Source organism: Tachypleus tridentatus, chromosome 1 (genome assembly GCF_004210375.1).
Source record: "Tachypleus tridentatus isolate NWPU-2018 chromosome 1, ASM421037v1, whole genome shotgun sequence".
In the NCBI taxonomy this organism is placed as follows: Eukaryota; Metazoa; Arthropoda; class Merostomata; order Xiphosura; family Limulidae; genus Tachypleus; species Tachypleus tridentatus.
In genome coordinates this window covers 6,663,575-6,686,239 of record NC_134825.1, presented here as the reverse complement: position 1 = coordinate 6,686,239, position 22,665 = coordinate 6,663,575, and the positions used below count along the sequence as shown (strand labels likewise).

The following is a 22,665-nucleotide window of genomic DNA, read 5'->3' as shown; positions in this document are numbered from 1 at the left end:
TGTAAGAAAAGTGTGCTATTATAATTAACACATCGAGGTAACACAAAACGAACATGTTTTTGTAAGGAAAGAGAATCTGTTGTAACTATCAGATCGTGGCAACTATAAAGGAAAGTGTTCTGTAAGAAAAGTGTGCTATTATAATTAACACATCGAGGTAACACAAAACGAACATGTTTTTGTAAGGAAAGAGAATCTGTTGTAACTATCAGATCGTGGCAACTATAAAGGAAAGTGTTCTGTAAGAAAAGTGTGCTATTATAATTAACACATCGAGGTAACACAAAACGAACATGTTTTTGTAAGGAAAGAGAATCTGTTGTAACTATCAGATCTATAGACAAACGTCATTTTGCTTATCCTCCAACAAATAAATACTCCTATATAAACTAGTAAGATCACATTAAATGTTAATTATATTTAAACTATTACGTTTGTCGATTTTTTCCGCAAAGCTGGACAATAGGCTAACTGTGCTATTTATTGGGTTGGTTACTTAAAATATGTTTAGAAAACTACAACGTACAAGCCTACTAAGGTGTATCTTTAGTGTTACTTCTTTATTTAAAATACAACGTAGAAGCCCACTAAGGTGTATCTTTAGTGTTACTTTTTTATTTAAAATACAACGTACAAACCTACTAAGGTGTATCTTTAGTGTTACTTCTTTATTTAAGAAAAAACGCACAAACCTACTTAGGTGTATCTGTAGTGTTACTTCTTTATTTAAAATACAACGTCCAAGCCTACTCAGGTGTATCTTTAGTGTTACTTCTTTATTTAAAATACAACGTACAAGTCTGCTACGGTGTATCTTTAGTGATACTTTTTTATTTCAAATACAATGTACAAGTCTGCTACGGTGTTTTTTTTATTGTTACGTCTTTATTTAAATTACAATGTTAAGCCTACCAAGGTGTACCTTTAGTGTTACTTTATTGGTTGTTTGTTTGTTTGTTTGTTTTTTGGAATTTCGCACAAAGCTACTCGAGGGCTATCTGTGCTAGCCGTCCCTAATTTAGCAGTGTAAGACTAGAGGGAAGGCAGCTAGTCATCACCATCCACCGCCAACTCTTGGGCTACTCTTTTACCAACGAATAGTGGGATTGACCGTCACATTTTACGCCCCCACGGCTGGGAGGGCGAGCATGTTTAGCGCGACGCGGGCGCGAACCCGCGACCCTCGGATTACGAGTCGCACGCCGTACGCGCTTGGCCATGCCAGGCCTGTTACTTTATTAAAAATACAACGTGTAGGTCTGCTGTGGTGCACCTTTGTTAGTTTTCTGTTGAAATACAGGTAAGTCAAGTTTCAAGTATATCAAGAATGTAAATGAATCATAGTTTATGTTTATATATATATATCTATGTAGCAAAAATTACTAGGCGTTATTATAAATGTACGTAATTTCACTTTAGTTGAAACTCGTACTAAAAAGGTGATAACTATAAGAAACAAAATTTAAAGTTGGATAGTGTTTGGTTAGGCACGAAGCTACATTGTGGAATGTATCTGGTAGGTCCACCACAAGGATCGAAATCAGGTTTCTAGTGTTGTAAGTCCGCTCACATACCTTTGTGCGTTAATTATGAATAAAGGAAATACGAATCTGACCGTTGTGCTTGTCATTTGCGTTTTTGTCATCTAATTATTCTTCTATGTAATAATACCCCAAAACTAAAAACAGAATATCAAAAGAGGCCATATTACTAGCCTTTAATAGTTCCGACTGATCTACACGTCTAAACAATAACCTTTACTAAATCTTACACAAAACATGCATTTCGTGTTTCACTTTCTCCACAAAAGAGCGGGCGTTATAAATTACCTAAAGAAATGTAGCTTCTTTTACGTTTTCTAAAATTTACTATAAATTGGTTATCTTTCATTTGCGCGACTAACTTGTTCTCTCGTAGAGAATTTCTATGAATCGTTCGTTGTACTGCGAAAATGTTCAGATATTCTTAATCAACATCCTTGTGGTGAAACACATACCATTGTGAACGTCTTTCAGACATTCCTGGAACACTGTAATTTTTATCGCGACGAAGAAGAAACATGGCCCAGGTTGTAAGCCATTTTGAAATACTGGCGGTGCTTTGAACAAGGAGATATGCATGTTAGATTGTTAGACAATTATCCATGTGCAGTGTCAATAATGGAGTTGCTATAACCGAAACGTAATTACGCTAAGATTCAGAAAGCAATGGATGTGTTTTTGAGCGATAAATATTTTCTGAAATCCAATGGAGATATTGTTTGTTCAGAGCGATGACGTAAACTGAAAAGGTGCGCGCGTTGTGAAATTTTTGTTCTTGTAACTTTTTCTTTATATGAATTTGTTTGTAGATAATATAAAATATTAAAATTATTCTAACCACATCTCGCGGCATTTGTTTGTAGATAATATAAACTCGCGGCATTTGTTTGTAGATAATATAAACTATTAAAATTATTCTAACCACATCTCGCGGCATTTGTTTGTAGATAATATAAACTATTAAAATTATTCTAACCACATCTCGCGGCATTTGTTTGTAGATAATATAAACTATTAAAATTATTCTAACCACATCTCGCGGCATTAATGATTAGCATCTTTCATCACAGGTTCTACGTTCCCACCTCTTACTCAGTTTTAGTTTCCTTTTAATTTAGCCTTGTTTATCTATGAACTATTTAGCAGTGGAAGTACAGATACTAAAACACAAAAGTAATTACGTTGACTATCCCACCTTGACTCTATTAAAACATTAATTGTTCATTGTATTCACAAAGGTCTGCATTACTTTGTGTGAAATATATCTTCTAGTATTCTTTCTTTTCTGTAAATAAGCTGAAATAATCCAGAGGTTCAGAGGACAGACTTCAATATAATCATCAGTAATTTCTCTAATACTAGTTAATAATTTGGCAAACTTAATTACTATACTTTAATGTATTTTCAGAACTTGTAAGCTTGTGAAGGCAAACAACCATTTATTAAAGGTATTGATGGCACCATCATCTTGGCAACTAACAACCTGTCAAAGATAAAGTGTTGAATGTGGCATCACCTTGACAACTAACAGTCTGTTAAAGATAAGGTATTGAATGTGACACTACCTTGGCAAATAACAACCTGTTAAAGATAAGGTGTTAAATGTGCCATAATCTAGGCAACAAGTAACCTGTTAAAGGTAAGGCGTTAAATGTGCCATCTTCTTGGCAACAACCTGTTAAAGATAAGGTTTTAAATTTGCCATCATTTTAGCAACAAACAACCTGTTAAAGGTAAGGTGTTAAATGCGCCATCATTTAGGTAACAAACAACCTATTAAAGATAAGTTGTTAAATGTGCCATCATCTTGGCACCAAAAACCTGTTAAAGGTAAGGTCTTGAATCTGGCATCATCTTGGCAGCTGATGGTCTGTTAATTAAAGATGAAGACCACCTTATCAGTCAACTATTTTAGAAGAGCGGAATTTGAAACATATGGATAAAAAAGTTCTTTACATAAATAATAAATAAGTAATAAGACTTGAATCACTAATGGTGAAAGCTTGTCTGTATCTAAGCTTCTAACTAATAGCACACTTTCATTTACATCATAAACTTTCTTTCCATTGAATGCACTGCTGCTGTCATTCCTACTTAGGTTTCTTTATTTTGTCAAATTTAAACACAGTTTAGCTTTTCTTTAACTCGATGGAAATACAAACGGTGCAACTTAGCAGGATATATAGGTCTGTGTGTGTATATGGACAAAAATATACATAAAAGTGAAATAGGAAAAAAAAACGTTTATGATGCTTTCACCATAAAAACCGATTAAACCAAAATTATGCTCCATTAACTTCGTCTTCAATTTCACTGTAATGTCGTAAGTGATTTGTTTCTGCCTTGAGATGATTCGTGCCTGCTTTAATACATATCTCCTCATACATGAAAAGTAGAAAATAACTTGAAATATAAATTATAATTCAGCTTTTTTTTTTTTACTTTCTTTATACCAAATAATTCTTGATGTAGGAATATGAATCTTAACATATGAATAATATATGTGTGTATTTTCTCTATTAGAAAACACGACGACTACATCAATGACTTCAATAGAAGTTTCCCAATCAGGTATATACATGTAACTCGACATAATTTCAAGTTCATTAAACATATGATAAACACTATATTTGTGGAAGCTTTTAATTGAGAATTTTCTGGTAGGAATGAAAATGGAAACTATTATCCAACGATATCTCTGAGGTTTACAATACATCATTAAACACAATATCTTTTTCTTATCTTTACACATGTGAGAATCCTACCTATATATTATATCTATACAATATATACACTCTTGTGCAAATTAATTGAAACAAATGGTCATTTTACAATATTTTCGGCATGGCGGCCGATGTAGGCTCGCTGGATCCGCTGATTTCCTTTAACATTTTTTTCACACGTACGGCGTCATTAGCAGTACGGTCGATCTATTTTTAGGATATATGACGAAATTTTGAGGAATATTACGTCATTAGAAATTGCGTTAGATGAGCAAGGAAACCTGTCAAAAAACAACTTTTCACCAACTCAATGAAGAAAAAACGGTATCAATGGGGTCTGAAATACAAAAACTGGACGCAAGAACAATGGAGGAAGGTGTTATTCAGTGATGAGACTCATTTCTTCGTACAGGGTCAAAGAAGTCTGCATATTCTCAGATCTCCAGATCAGAAACTTCGAGAATCTAACATCAATCAGTTTGTAAAACATCCCTTGAAGAAGATGATTTGGGGCTTTTTCACTTACTATGGCGTCGGAGGCTGACATATCGTAGAAGGTATGATGCGAGGACCATAGTACATCGAGGTTTTGCAGAGAAGAGTCGTTCCGGAATTAAAAAAGAGATTTCCAGATGGATCTGGCATTTTTCAACAAGATCTGGCTCCATGCCAGAACATGTGAACAATTTTATGGCTACAACGCGAATAAAGGTGCTGGACTGGCCTGGAAACTCTCCGGACTTAAATCCTATTGAAAATCTTTGGGTGATTTGTAAAGAAAGACTTCGGCGAAAAGACTGTCCTACGAAAGATAAGCTAATTGAGGCTATAATTGAGGTGTGGTACCGCGATCCAAAAATTAGTAAATATTGCAGTCAACTCGTGGACTTGATGCCAAAGCGGATTAATGATCTTCTGAAAAATAAAGGTGGTCATATCATGTATTAATTTGTGAGTAATTTTTGGTTTGTCAGAAATAAAACGTAATCAATTGAAAAAAATCGTAATTCAATTAATTTGCACAAGGGTGTGTGTATATATGTAAATATAATTCTTCTACTGATTATGATTATGATAATTACACAATTATAAAGTGGCTTCTTCATAATTAGTGTATAATTATCAAAACAAACTAATCAACAACAAGGTTCACGTAATCATCTACACTGATAAACATGGCAACTAGATCGAGACGATGTTAATTATCTACATTACACACCGTAACAATGAGATAAAGACTGAGTTGATCATCTACATTACACACCGTAACAATGAGATAAACACTGAGTTTATTATCTACACTACACACCGTAACAATGAGATAAAGACTGAGTTGATCATCTACATTACACACCGTGACAATGAGATAAAGACTGAGTTGATCATCTACATTACACACCGTGACAATGAGATAAACACTGAGTTGATCATCTACACTACACACCGTAACAATGAGATAAAGACTGAGTTGATCATCTATATTACACACCGTAACAATGAGATAAACACTGAGTTTATTATCTACACTACACACCGTAACAATGAGATAAACACTGAGTTGATCATCTACACTACACACCGTGACAATGAGATAAAGACTGAGTTGATCATCTACATTACACACCATAACAATGAGATAAACACTGAGTTTATTATCTACATTACACACCGTAACAATGAGATAAAGACTGAGTTGATCATCTACATTACACACCGTAACAATGAGATAAAGACTGAGTTGATCATCTACACTACACACCGTAACAATGAGATAAAGACTGAGTTGATCATCTACACTACACACCGTAACAATGAGATAAAGACTGAGTTGATCATCTACATTACACACCGTAACAATGAGATAAAGACTGAGTTGATCATCTACATTACACACCGTAACAATGAGATAAAGACTGAGTTGATCATCTACACTACACACCGTAACAATGAGATAAACACTGAGTTGATCATCTACAGTACACACCGTGACAATGAGATAAACACTGAGTTGATCATCTACAGTACACACCGTAACAATGAGATAAACACTGAGTTGATCATCTACACTACACACCGTAACAATGAGATAAACACTGAGTTGATCATCTACACTACACACCGTAACAATGAGATAAACACTGAGTTGATCATCTACACTACACACCGTAACAATGAGATAAACACTGAGTTGATCATCTACACTACACACCGTAACAATGAGATAAACACTGAGTTGATCATCTACACTACACACCGTAACAATGAGATAAACACTGAGTTGATCATCTACACTACACACCGTAACAATGAGATAAAGACTGAGTTGATCATCTACACTATACACCGTAACAATGAGATAAAGACTGAGTTGATCATCTACATTACACACCGTAACAATGAGATAAAGACTGAGTTGATCATCTACACTACACACCGTAACAATGAGATAAAGACTGAGTTGATCATCTACACTACACACCGTAACAATGAGATAAAGACTGAGTTGATCATCTACACTACACACCGTAACAATGAGATAAACACTGAGTTGATCATCTACACTACACACCGTAACAATGAGATAAACACTGAGTTGATCATCTACACTACACACCGTAACAATGAGATAAACACTGAGTTGATCATCTACACTACACACCGTAACAATGAGATAAACACTGAGTTGATCATCTACACTATACACCGTAACAATGAGATAAACACTGAGTTGATCATCTACACTACACACCGTAACAATGAGATAAACACTGAGTTGATTATCTACACTACACACCGTAACAATGAGATAAACACTGAGTTGATCATCTACATTACACACCGTAACAATGAGATAAAGACTGAGTTGATCATCTACATTACACACCGTGACAATGAGATAAAGACTGAGTTGATCATCTACATTACACACCATAACAATGAGATAAACACTGAGTTTATTATCTACACTACACACCGTAACAATGAGATAAAGACTGAGTTGATCATCTACATTACACACCGTAACAATGAGATAAACACTGAGTTGATTATCTACATTACACACCGTGACAATGAGATAAACACTGAGTTGATCATCTACATTACACACCGTGACAATGAGATAAAGACTGAGTTGATCATCTACATTACACACCGTAACAATGAGATAAACACTGAGTTGATCATCTACACTACACACCGTAACAATGAGATAAACACTGAGTTGATCATCTACACTATACACCGTAACAATGAGATAAAGACTGAGTTGATCATCTACATTACACACCGTAACAATGAGATAAAGACTGAGTTGATCATCTACATTACACACCGTGACAATGAGATAAACACTGAGTTGATCATCTACAGTACACACCGTAACAATGAGATAAACACTGAGTTGATCATCTACACTACACACCGTAACAATGAGATAAACACTGAGTTGATCATCTACACTACACACCGTAACAATGAGATAAACACTGAGTTGATCATCTACATTACACACCGTGACAATGAGATAAACACTGAGTTGATCATCTACACTACACACCGTAACAATGAGATAAACACTGAGTTGATCATCTACACTACACACTGTAACAATGAGATAAACACTGAGTTGATCATCTACACTACACATCGTAACAATGAGATAAACACTGAGTTGATCATCTACACTACACACCGTAACAATGAGATAAACACTGAGTTGATCATCTACACTACACACCGTAACAATGAGATAAACACTGAGTTGATCATCTACACTACACACTGTAACAATGAGATAAACACTGAGTTGATCATCTACACTACACATCGTAACAATGAGATAAACACTGAGTTGATCATCTACACTACACACCGTAACAATAAGATAAACACTGAGTTGATTATCTACACTACACACCGTAATAATGAGATAAACACTGAGTTGATCATCTACACTACACACTGTAACAATGAGATAAACACTGAGTTGATCATCTACACTACACACCGTAACAATGTACTTTGGGGTCATGGGTGGATAATAAGAGTAACAGTGAAATCTTACTATGTATCTGATATACAAAGTTGCTTGTTGGTGGTGTTTCTTAGCAGCTTTAGTTTCTTTGTTTTCAATTTCGCGCAAAGCTACACCAGGGCTATCTGCACTAACCGCCCCTAATTTCACAGTGTAAGACTACAGGGAAGGTGACTAGTTATCATCACCCACCGTCACATAAGCACAAATCGACAGTTGAAAGGGCGAGCGTGTTTGGTGTGACGGAGAATCGAACCCGCAATCCTCAAATTGTGAGTCTAGTACGCTGACTACCTGGCCATGCCGAGCTTAACAGCTTTAAGAACGGTTTGGTTTGTTTTGAATTTCGCACAAAGCTACTCGAGGGCTATCTGTGCTAGCCGTCCCTAATTTGGCAGTGTAAGACTAGAGGGAAGGTAGCTAGTCATCACCACCCACCCCCAACTATTGGGCTACTCTTTTACCAACGAATAGTGGGATTGACCGTCATATTATAACACCCCCACGGCTGAAAGGGCGAGCATGTTTGGTGCGACTGGGATGCGAATCCGCTACCCTCAGATTACGAGTCGCACGCCTTAACACGCTTGGCCATGCCAGACCTTTAAGAACGGTTAACACAGATAGCTTTGCTGAAACTTCACGGAGAATAGAAATAAATAATCCAAATATCTTATTTCAGGTTATTATTTGAATAAAGTGATTTATTTGTACTTCTCGAATAATCTAGAACATTTTTCGTAGATGTACTTTGTACTTTTGTAGAGACTTAGCAAAGCAAGATATCATCATTTATATGAAAAGGGAAATTTATAATGGTCATAGTAATTAGTGAAACTATTTTTAACCATTACAATATTTTATGAAACTCTTTTGAAAAGCTATTTTTCTAACTTAAGCAGTGAGTAATGAGATATGTAAATGCGTCCGTGAAGGCTATGAACGAACAGTGCTCTTTTATAAAATGCACATAAAGCTAGATGCTTTTTACCGAGATATGTGATTATATATTTATGACAGAACTACGTGTTTAGATGTTTATGACAAAACTATAGCCGTGGGGGCATTATAATGTGATGGTCAATCCCACTATTCGTTGGTAAAAGAGTAGCCAAGAGTTAGCGGTGGGTGGTGATGACTAGCTGCCTTCCCTCTAGTCTTACACTGCTAAATTAGGGACGGCTAGCACAGTTGCCTTCGGGTATCTTTGTGCGAAATTCAAAAACAAACAAACAAACAGACAAAACTATATGTTTTATGTATAGAAAATAAACAAAACTCATTTATTTATGTATAAGCTATGTTTATATAATCAACTTAAATTTTAATATATATTTAAACTACACGACACATATTAGGACTACAAGAGGAAAAAATTGAAAATTTAAAACCCTACAAATGGGGAGCGTAAAAGAAAAGTATAGGAACAAGGCTGGAGATACTCTGTATATTATTTATTAAAGCTACAAATCCATATTCGTATTCGACCAAATGTAATTCTAGGTAACAGGTTATAAGCAGTTTTCTTTTCTTTGTAAATGTGTGTGCTTTTCATGCATTTTGATATGTATACAGCCTAAGCAGAGGTTTTAGTCTTGTTTGAACTGAATGTTTTAAAGTTTAAGATGATTTTTGTTCGAATGTTCGTGTAGGATTTTTTTACAAATTCCTCGCGATTCATATTACGAACCGCTATCCTGGTTCATTTTTCACTTAAGAGTAGACTGCATAATACACAGTATTTATTAGGTTAGGTTATCAGTATCACCGTTTATAAGGTTAATGTATCAATACATGAAACACATCGTTTGTAAAAGTAAGTACATCAAGTGTACAATATATAATAATTTCTAGTGAAAGGATGTAACCATCATCTGCCTTGAAGTCCACATAACGTAACCGTATTTTTTTTTTTCAGTTTTTTCATCTTTATACCGTTTTATACAAATAGCCTGACCGTGATTCCTTAAACTTACCAAACCGAGTCTGCTATTGATTTCTGAACGAGATTTCTGTCGAAACTGATTAGATTTCTAAGTATATACTTAGCATGATTTCTTTCTTTTTGCTTTATTAACTTCCTGTATGTTCTAATCTACTTAACTGTTGTTACACATTATCAAATTACTGTATCTCTCTGTTGACAAATTATTGCGTAAGCACGAAATCTCTGTTAAAATATCGAATTCATTTATTTCATTATTTCAAATTACAACAAGTACTTCATTTAGTTTTCGCTATAGTTAGTTCTCGGTTATCTTGACTTATATGATGTTTCTGGTTTTTCCCTTGATGAATTAATTAATCAAAAAAAAATGTTTAACTGTTGTCCGCCTCAATAGTTTAATCCGACTTACTGAACAAACGTGTATTCTAATGATCTATATTGTCATTAAAAATAACGAGACTTAAGAATGTCATTAAATCTAACAAAACAGTTGTTCGAATTCATTCTATATTGTCTACTGACTCAACCCAATACTGATCCAACCCAACCCTCTACAAATTGTCGAATTATGACATTAGTAACGGTTGGTGATATTTACAACTTGTACGTAACAAAAAAACAAAACAGATTCAAAATACCATTTCAAACTAAAGTCAGATTATGGATGTTAAAGTTTAGAATTACACAAAGAATAGGGTAATTGTTCAAAGTTATATTATACAAAAGGCAGGGTAATTGTTCAAAGTTACATTACACAAAGTCAGAGTAAATTATTCAGTTACATTACACAAAGTCAGAGTAATTATTCAGTTACATTACACAAAGTCAGAGTAATTATTCAGTTACATTATATAAAAGGAAAGGGTAATTGTTTAAAATTACATTACACAAAAGGACAGGGTAAATGTTTAAAGTTACATTACACAAAAGGACAGGTTAATTGATTAAATTCTAATTACAAAATGTTCAGGGTGATTCTTCAGAGCTACATTACACAAAAAAAGGACAGGGTAATTGTTCAGAGTTACATTACACAAAAGGATAGTGTAATTGTTAAAATAGTCATTACACAAAATAAAAGAGTAATTATTCAAAGTTACATTATACAAAGAACAAGGTAATTGTTAAAAGTCTAGTCTCTTTACACAAAAAGAAAGGGTAATTGTTAAAAGTTTTATTACACAAAAGAACACGATAATTGTTAAAAGTTACATTCCATAAAGGGAAAGGGTAATTGTTCCAAGATACAAAACACAAAAGGAAAGGGTGATTTATGAAGTTACATTACACAAAAGAAAAGAATAATTGTTCAAAGTTACATTATACAAAGTGATTGTTCAGAGTTTCACATAAGGACAGGGTAATTGTTCAAAGTTACATTAAACAAAAGGAAAAGGTAATTGTTTAAAGTTACATTACGTACAACAACGGGTTAATTGACTAAAGTCTCATTACACAAAATTCAGGGTAATTGTTCAGAGTTGCATTACACAAAATTACAGGGTAATTCATCAAAGTTACATTGCACAAAAGGACAGGGTAATATAGAAATACAGAAATATAGCATATTATTATTGTCGCGTTTTCGTTTTATTCAAAAGTAATGAAGAAAAACGTTGCGTTTAATTCAGAAGATAAATACATAATTACTTGAAAGGAATATAAAACTGCGTTAAATTTGACATCACAAGTCGGGAGTTGAGGGGGTTGTGAGAAAGGCCGGGGAGAACAGGCTTGGCCGGACGGGAAGTGACTTGACGGGACTTAAATAACGGCTAGTTAGTCAACAGCATGAGGAAGAGACCAAGGCTGTGATTAGGTAATAAGTTCCTGGTTTAACAAATCGATTAAGAAACTTAAGTAGCTGGCTAAAAAAAAAGAATTGTAAATAAGGTATTAGATTAACAATGGGTTGTAACTAACAATGACCTTAATTTTCATATTTTAAATTACTTAAAATTTCTGTTAGGTATTTTACAGAGAAAGGTTCATAGTATCCAACAATACAAGGTAGCAAGTTAGATGTGGAGGGAAACAGGAGTAGCCAGAAAAAACTCATTTTTAGTCTGTTTTTAACCATCTGTATAATGAAAGATACAACATTCGTCCGTCTCATTCTCAGAGTACGTTCCTACGACTGCAGTGGGTCACAGGTCACAATTGACAAGTAATGAGTGGCTTTGAGCGATACCAATGCTAGAATAGTAATACTCAGACTACATTTATCCATAGTTACACAAGCGTGAAACGTCAGAATGTCTTCTTTGGAGTCTAATGAAGGACAGCTCAAAGATCTTTAAACTATGTGATTCTTCGGAGCAATATTCACTCGTCATAAGTAACGTATTTCAACTAACTTTCACTATCTCTGTTACGTATGATGGTTTATTCAGTCAAAATATTAAATATTATTTTAATTCGTACTTACGATCATAGATAAAGATCTAATGATACGTTCAGCTGAAAAGTTAAGATTTAATAATAATGATAAATAATTTATTATTATTGTAATGGTGTGTTAATAATTAATTTCCTTAGCAACTGGCGTGATTTGTTGATTAAATGTGGTACAAATAAGTTACCATGAGAATATCACATTTCCCTTGATCTGGATAAACTTCCTAGCACATTATCTCTCTGATTATCCTAATTCACACATTTCCGAGATAAAGCTAGTCGCTCGAGTTAGGACTTGTACAAACAAAACGAAACGGAATGATCACACTTTGTTGTATGGAACTCTTACATAAGAGCATACCATCACACATTGTTGTATGGAACTCTAACATAAGAACATACCATCACACATTGTTGTATGGAACTCTTACATAAGAACATACCATCACACATTGTTGTATGGAACTCTTACATAAGAACATACCATCACACATTGTTCTATGGAACTCTTACATAAGAACGTACCATCACACATTATTGTATGGAACTCTTACATAAGAACGTACCATCACACATTGTTGTATGGAACTCTTACATAAGAACATACCATCACACTTACATTCATACATCATTGTTGGATTAAAAGGTCGTGGGGTTTAATCATGCGTGGAATGTTTCTGTCGACACTGTCTAGACTGGCTATAGTCCTAGTAAGTTGGGTTTCTTTACATTTGGACATTAATCATTAGCAGAAAGCAAGTCATCGCTTAGGAAGGTACTGGATTAAAACATTTTGAAACAACAGAGCTGGATTTTTTTTTAAATTTCTATGTGATGTAGTGAGACAATATATAATAGTAGTAACGGCCGACTTTTTACTGATGTCACACAATGAAGATGGATTTCCTTTCTTCTTTACCCTAAATTATTTTGCTCCTGCTTGGTTGTATCACTATACATATTTAATTACACTTTCCACTGTTCTTGTCCACCGTACCTTCTTTTAACTATATTGTATTGGTGAAACTGAACAAAAATGCTGACCACTGTCCAAGAATACAGTGTCAACTTTTAATGGAAACCGGTAAACTACTGACCACTGTCCAAGTCACTTGTACCTGTCTTTCACCAAGCTATGTTCTTGGCAAATCATTGATCTCTCTTTCAGTCTACCATTTTTATCTTCAGTTATGTTCTTTCGGTGATAATCTACTCATAACTCAGTCTACCTATGTTTAGTCATGTTCTGTCTATGATAATCCATTGATTTCTGTCTACTCTTCCTGACTTTAAGTTAATTCCTTTACTTCTAATAAACTACTAGTGGGTTCAAGGTAAATCTTGTCTTCATGTAACGACACTCTAATATCACACGCAGTTTTATGGATTCTTTGAAGTGTTTTTCTATTTACCTTCATCAGCTGTTCTGATCCTAAGTGAACATGTTCGAAACTATATGCAGTTTCCATGAGAAAGATTGTTTTTTATTAGCAATATGACACGTGTACGGAGGTGCTTATTGCTACCTAAACAAACCAATAGAGAAATCAAAGGAATCTCATGTCTGTAGTTGTGGTTAGAAATATAACATATTATTATTATTATCCCGTTTTCGTTTTATTCAAGAGTATTGGAACTTTTTATTTGAACAGGAATAAAAAAGAGAGTGTAATATGCGATGTTTTACGCTTTCGGATGCTAATTTTTATTATAGGTTTATTCGACTTTTAAATAATATAGTAGAACTGTATCGGGTTTTTACAAACACACTTAAAGTTATACGTATGTAGACAGTATAACCACATTCGAGGTCCAAATGAAGTCAATCACTGAAGCTATGTTATTACTAGATACGCGTGGATTATATGATCGTGTTTTAACTCTGTAGGGTGTTAATGAATAGGACTTTCAGTTGTTATAAGATACCCTTCAGTAGTGTAGTCTTGATCTAGCTGAAAATTTTATTAATCATCAAGTGTTACGTACACTTTATGAGTGCTGTTAAAGTTACTCAGCTATTCTTACTAAAGAGTGTTTGATATGATAAACAGGACAGATTGTTTATAAATACTGTTGACGTAACTCGGGTACTCTACTACAAGGTGCTTGAGATGACAAACAGAATAGACATTTCTTTTTGTGTAATTGAGTAATTGTTCACAGATATATTTGGTATAACGAACAGGACAGATTGTTTATCAGTACTGTATATCTATCTGAAGTATTTTTAGTGCTTTAACTGTAGTTCAGATATTTTTACTGCAAGTTTCTGCTATGAACAGGAGAGGTTTTTATTTACCATTTTCAAATTATTGTGAAAGAAGTAACGTTTCTGAAGAGTGTCTGCCATAGTAATAAGGATTAATTATTTGTCAGTTCTGATAATACAGCTGAAATGGTGTTGTTGGAGAGTGTTTGACTTGATAATAAGGTCTAATTATTTGTCAGTTCTGATAATACAGCTCAAATGGTGTTGTTGGAGAGTGTTTGACTTGATAATAAGGATTAATTATTTGTCAGTTCTGATAATACAGCTCAAATGGTGTTGTTGGAGAGTGTTTGACTTGATAATAAGGTCTAATTATTTGTCAGTTCTGATAATACAGCTCAAATGGTGTTGTTGGAGAGTGTCTGACTTGATAATAAGGTCTAATTATTTGTCAGTTCTGATAATACAGCTCAAATGGTGTTGTTGGAGAGTGTCTGACTTGATAATAAGGATTAATTATTTGTCAGTTCTGATAATACAGCTCAAATGGTGTTGTTGGAGAGTGTTTGACTTGATAATAAGGATTAATTATTTGTCAGTTCTGATAATACAGCTGAAATGGTGTTGTTGGAGAGTGTTTGACTTGATAATAAGGTCTAATTATTTGTCAGTTCTGTTCTTGTAGCTCAAATGGTGTTGTTGAAGGGTGTCTGACGTGATAATAAGTACTGGTTATTTGTTAGTTCTGATCATGTAGCTCATATGGTGTTGTTGAAGGGTGTCTGACGTGATAATAAGTACTGGTTATTTGTCAGTTCTAATAATATAGCTCATATGGTGTTGTTGAAGGGTGTCTGACGTGATAATAAGTACTGGTTATTTGTTAGTTCTGATCATGTAGCTCAAATGGTGTTGTTGAAGGGTGTCTGACGTGATAATAAGTACTGGTTATTTGTCAGTTCTAATAATATAGCTCATATGGTGTTGTTGAAGGGTGTCTGACGTGATAATAAGTACTGGTTATTTGTTAGTTCTAATAATATAGCTCATATGGTGTTGTTGAAGGGTGTCTGACGTGATAATAAGTACTGGTTATTTGTTAGTTCTAATAATATAGCTCATATGGTGTTGTTGAAGGGTGTCTGACGTGATAATAAGTACTGGTTATTTGTTAGTTCTGATCATGTAGCTCATATGGTGTTGTTGAAGGGTGTCTGACGTGATAATAAGTACTGGTTATTTGTTAGTTCTGATCATGTAGCTCATATGGTGTTGTTGAAGGGTGTCTGACGTGATAATAAGTACTGGTTATTTGTTAGTTCTGATCATGTAGCTCAAATGGTGTTGTTGAAGGGTGTCTGACGTGATAATAAGTACTGGTTATTTGTCAGTTCTAATAATATAGCTCATATGGTGTTGTTGAAGGGTGTCTGACGTGATAATAAGTACTGGTTATTTGTTAGTTCTGATCATGTAGCTCAAATGGTGTTGTTGAAGGGTGTCTGACGTGATAATAAGTACTGGTTATTTGTTAGTTCTAATAATATAGCTCATATGGTGTTGTTGAAGGGTGTCTGACGTGATAATAAGTACTGGTTATTTGTTAGTTCTGATCATGTAGCTCAAATGGTGTTGTTGAAGGGTGTCTGACGTGATAATAAGTACTGGTTATTTGTCAGTTCTAATAATATAGCTCATATGGTGTTGTTGAAGGGTGTCTGACGTGATAATAAGTACTCGTTATTTGTTAGTTCTAATAATATAGCTCATATGGTGTTGTTGAAGGGTGTCTGACGTGATAATAAGTACTGGTTATTTGTTAGTTCTAATAATATAGCTCATATGGTGTTGTTGAAGGGTGTCTGACGTGATAATAAGTACTGGTTATTTGTTAGTTCTAATAATATAGCTCATATGGTGTTGTTGAAGAGGGTCTCACATGATAAACAAGAAAAACTGTTTGTGAGTTTTGTTAACGTTAATCTTTTGTTGTTGCTGAAAACATAATAAACAGGACAGATTGTTTTATTTACTGCAGATATGGAACTACAGAAGACATAATAAACAGGATAGACTGTTTGATTTACTGCAGATATTGAACTACAGAAGACATGATAACTAGAAGAGATTGTTTAGTTTACTGCAGATACGAAACTACAAAAACATGATAAACAGGACAGATCGTTTTATTTACTGCAGATATAGTACTACAAAAGACATAAACAGGATAAACTGTTTGATTTACTGCAGATATGGAACTACAGAAGGCATGATAAACAGAATAGATTGTTTAGTTTACTGCAGATATGGAGCAATAAAAAGGATGATAAACAAAACAGATTGTTTGGTTTACTCCAGATATGGAACCACAGAAGACACGATAAACAGAAAGAGTGGTCTTAATGAAATTGGAACGAGAAATGTCTAGGTGTGTTTTAAATATGTTAGTATTGCACAAATGGTTGATGTATTTTTCTAAGAAATGTGGGTTTATTAATAATACCTAGGTTTACTCAGGAAACTCAAGTGTAACATGTATTATAATGTATTTTAAATAACTTACACCTGGTCTGATTTATGATCCTTTTTCTAATTAAATATATAAGTAGCACAAAAACTGTTTTGATATTTGTATTTGAAGTTCATAGCTTTTCCCCTAGCGGAGGCTAATTTATTTAAAGAATATTTTTCTTTTCATTTCAGATTTACCGTACAAAAGAAGATCTCGAATACAAGAAAGTGAGTCTTTTAAATAAATTTTACTTAAAGTTTGTTGTTTTTGTAATTAAGCAAACATTGGACTATCTGCGCTCTGTCCACTACAGGTATCGAAATTCAGTTTCTAGCGTTTTAAGTTTGCAGCCATACCGCTGTACCACTGTTGTTTTATTTTTTGCAAAGGACACTCTGCTTTAGCTGTTCTTAAGATGTTAGTACAAGACTAAAGGGAAGGCATCTAGTCATCACCACCCACCACCAACTTTTGGGATACTTTTTTAACAACGAATACAACTGGATGAAGGGCTTTAAAAAGTTCACTGGCGTATACCAGTTTTGGCCATTACGTGATAGAAAACAAATCTAATTAGCTTTAGGCAGTTGGTTTGTCTTATTTTATTTTAATGCCTCCCGATAACTAAAGGGTAAGGTTTATCGTTTAAAACGCTGAGGTTTGTGGTTTAACTCTTTTTAAAAGATTAGGGCTAACAAAGTTTTGTTTATATATATATATACAAGTTAACACCAGACACCTTAATCATATTTAACTTACATGTTAGGCCTTGTATCAGTTTTTGTTATGATGTACTTCCCTGATTTGAAGTCTACTTATAACATGGCGGAAGTGATACGTTAAAACAGTATTTAACTGATTTGAAGATTAGTTATAGTATGCTTGACGTAGTACTTTAAATCTAAGGAAATATTTTCAGTAGCAAATCAAAAACTTACCAATTATTGGCACTTGTTTCAAAATCTTATTAGAATTTATCACCATTATTAAGAATATTTAGTTTCCTGTAGAAGCAGTTAGCAAACAATGACAGAACTGTATATTTATTAAAATAAAATGTTATTAATATTATTTTCCTTGATACTATTGTAGTTTTTCTACATTAATATAATTTATTACTGCTAATAATCTTATTAATACCAAGATCGTCCAGTTTAGAATTTCGTGTAGAAGAAAGATTGTTAATGTAATTAGCAAGTTCTTAAAAAAACAGTGATTGAATGAAATTAATATGTGTAGCCAGTTGATGCCCGTTTTAATTATTATGTTTTCTTAAAATTAATTCAATACGCAATAATTGCAATCAAAACATAATAGTATAAAATTAACATATTCCATGAAGTGTACACTTTATGAGCAGGGAGATAGAAACATAAAAACTAAAAGATCCGCAAATAATAAATAATTACGAAGAATCGTGATTATAATCGAACTACTTTATCTTGTTTGTAATTACAGAGGGAAAAAGGGAATTAAACATGAAATTGTTTACAAAGTAAACAAAAATCACATTAAAATAAGATCAACATTAATTAAGAAGCTGTTGTTTAATTTGCTTAAATTTATTTGAAATTATTAATTTTCTACAAACTGAATTCAAATTACAGAAAACTGATAATTTTAAAACATTTGCAAAAATTATTCGTTGTCATTGGAGGTTTACAATAACTAGAAGCATCATTTCTGGTATTGTTATCAACCAGCATTTTATATTTTCTGTAAAAATAAATTTTAACCATTAAAATATATATGTATAGGTCGCAAACAATTGATTTGGCTAAAGAATAAGACCTTAATATTATATATCATTATTAATGGATTTCACATAATACAAACATTTAAAAATACCACTTTACGAAATTTCAGTAAGTAAAATTAGTTGATCCACGTATTGGAATGTTCACGCAATTGAATCAAAAGATATATTATAAAACCTGAATATGTTAAATATTTTGGTTGAATCCAGTGGTAGGTGTGATGAAACGTTCAGTACAAATGAATTATGACAGGTGTGAAGATACGTTCAGTACAACTGGATAATTTCAGGTGTAAAGATACGTTCAGTACAAGTGGATAATGTCAGGTGTAAAGATTTGTTCAGTACAAGTGGATAATGTCAGGTGTAAAGATTTGTTCAGTACAAGTGGATAATGTCAGGTGTAAAGATTTGTTCAGTACAACTGGATAATGTCGGGTGTGAATATACGTTCAGTACAACTGTATAATGTCGGGTGTGAAGATTTGTTCAGTACAACTGGATAATGTCGGGTGCGAAGATACGTTCAGTACAACTGTATAATGTCGGGTGTGAAGATTTGTTCAGTACAACTGGATAATGTCAGGTGTGAAGATACGTTCAGTACAATAGGACAATGTCAGGTGTAAAGATACGTTCAGTACAAGTGGATAATGTCAGGTGTAAAGATACGTTCAGTACAAGTGGATAATGTGAGGTGTGAAGATTTGTTCAGTACAACTGGATAATGTCGGGTGTGAAGATACGTTCAGTACAACTAGATGATGTCAGGTGTAAAGATACGTTCAGTACAACTGTATAATGTCGGGTGTGAAGATACGTTAATTACAAATGAATAATCTCAGGTGTGAAAATACTATCAGTACAAATGGTTAATGTGATGAAAGGTGTGTGGTTGAATATTCTAATGTTAAAGACCAAAAGCAGCTGCTGTCCTTCGAACGTGTGGAAGTATCAAACATAGAATCACGTATTGAGTACCATAATATTAAGATATGAAGAAATATCTCCTGTTCCCAGATTAAATTGAAGTGTCATACAGATAAAATCTCGTATTGAATATCTTAACATTAAAATATAAAGGACTGTCTCGTGTCCTTAGATTTTATGGAAATATTATATAGATAAAATCGGGTATTGTATACCTTAATTTTAACATATAAGAAATGCCGCTAGTATAATCTATACGGTCATATAAAATGATCATACAAATATGATCAAGTGTTGCATATCTTAATTTGAAAAGGGAAGTTTGCCTTATGTTAAGATACGACCTGCGCACAAGGTGTTCTAGTTGCTAATTGGATTTTATTTTAAATTATGTGTATGCGAGTTATTTGTTGTTGGTTTTCCAGAACTAGCTTGCAGTTGTTTATTTCGTTGTTTGATACAGTATTATGTGTCTTGTTTTATCTTTAAAAAATCCCAGATTCCATTGATCTTTGTTTATCACACACGTGAGGGTATTTTCTTTTCCAATGAATCACTAAGGTTTAGATGTGTTTAGAAGTATAATCAGGATTTAGTGTGTATTATTAGGCTTAGCTTCACGTAAGCTTCACTTGGCTACTAGACACATCCTGTTTCGAAAGACACGTTTCGTGTATTCTCTAAGAATGCTTTTTTGTTGTTGTTTTTTTCTGGATACCTTAGCTGCTATGGAAATGTATACGTTGTATTTTCCTTTTCTAAATTCTTCGTGTTTAGCGTACAGTTGTTTCGTTAAATATCACTGTTATGATTCTTTAATGTATTTCTAAATGATTCTACACAAAATGGCGCTTTACCTCGTTTAGTTGGCATTTTTAGCGAAGGTTCACAAATGAATAGAAATAGCCTATAACACCACGCGCATTATTGAGGTTACTTCCATTATCTATGATATATTGACCATTTGCTTAATGCGTACGTAGCTGCTAGGCATTGAAAGTGCGAGGTTTTTACCAAGTTAATAATATTGATCTAAAAAGGGCTTCCGTGGATCATGATTGTTGCTTTAGATAAACCTGATTAGCTTAGATTGACGTCCACAACAAAACTGTCTCTTCAGGACATAACTCTCCCCAAACTCACTTTATTACCATCTTTCTTAGGAAGCACAGTCCGCCTCTATTGTGTAACTTTTTTCTTCTCCGAATTTACTGAAGACAGTACATAACTACATGAACGAAGCAGGTATTTTGATGTAAATGAGGTCATATGTAAAAGTCTTGCTTTTGTGTGACATTAGTGGGAAAGAAATCATGTTAGTAAGCAAGTCTGATGATTCTATTGCGTTTCATTCTTTCCATTCTGTTTGGTGTGCTAGCCTGTCTATCTTCTCACATAAGTAGTTCAAGAATGGAATATTAAAGACGATAGCTGCCACTGCGTTCTTTCAACTGTATCTGCCAGTGGTTGATTAATTTCTAGTTATCAGTCTGTAAATGCTATTTTAAACTGGTAGTTCAATCACTGACTCTTAAGAAACATATTGCTTGTTGCGCCACCTGGATGAAGCTTTAGTGAGTTGACAATTTGAAACAAATATCGTATTTTTTCATCTTTTTCCCTAACATATCATTTAATAGGCATATTTACTATCGGCTTCAGACTTTTTGTCATGTTCGTCTCCTAAAGGAGGTGTGAGGTGCAACGTTGACAATAATTAAATATTTCATATGGACTTCTTCCTATCCAAGAACTCAACACAAAGTCCGAAACATCGTCTGCAAAAGTAGACAGAAAGCAGAAGCAGTCCTAACGAAACATTTTAACTTTTGTCGTATTTATTTCATTTTCGATTGTACTTGTGTACCGTTTTTTGTTATTAAATTATTCCACTTCTTTTCGAGAGCTCCTGTTACTGTTTGGTAGAAAATATTGTGTTTCAATAACTTTAAGGTTAGGATTGACATATGAATAATTGTCTCTTCAATTATACTGAAAAACAAACCAGTTGAAAGTACATTTGTGGACATTTCCGAGAGACAGAAAGAAAAGCTGGTTTTTACGTGTAATCCAAATACACATATCAATAAAAGAAAAAAAAAGGTTTATTACATGCTTTCAAAGAACACAGTTTGTATTTTTACATGTGGGCAATAGGCTTGATAAACCAATGATATAAGAATAAGCAGTTATTGATAACAGTCATGAAGTCTTTTAAGTGGTCATTGAAAATTCTAAATAAATGAGGCATTCGTATAATGTATTTATATTATCAAGTACTTCAGTTAAAAACCCTTACTGAATGGTCAAGAATGTGCAGCAAATGTATAAATACGAAATAAGAGATACGTAAAAATGGATATTTTACAATTATGAGACAAGAAAAAAATTACGTTCTTCAAAAACTGGATTTTCTCATTTATTTTATCACAAACCTTTGTAATAGTTCTGCTTTACAAAAGATCTAGTTAAAGTTTCATTAGTTTTATTAAAGGAATGCCATAAAAATGACTTGAGATTTTAAGCACATTCATTAAGAAAAATTTTAATTTGTTTTATATTTTACAAGCTATAATTCTGTGGTTGTTTTACTGCTATACAAGTGCCTTCGTA

The 22,665-nt window shown here is 33.5% G+C and overlaps 1 protein-coding gene across 1 annotated transcript in view; it reads left to right on the top strand.

Annotated features, from left to right (window-relative positions):
* Positions 1-22,665, top strand: part of LOC143236334 (agrin-like) — a 398,571-nt gene that overhangs the window by 138,926 nt on the left and 236,980 nt on the right. Inside the window, 1 exon segment of the mRNA XM_076474633.1 lies at positions 17,558-17,593. Coding sequence (XP_076330748.1) covers positions 17,558-17,593 — 36 coding nt within the window.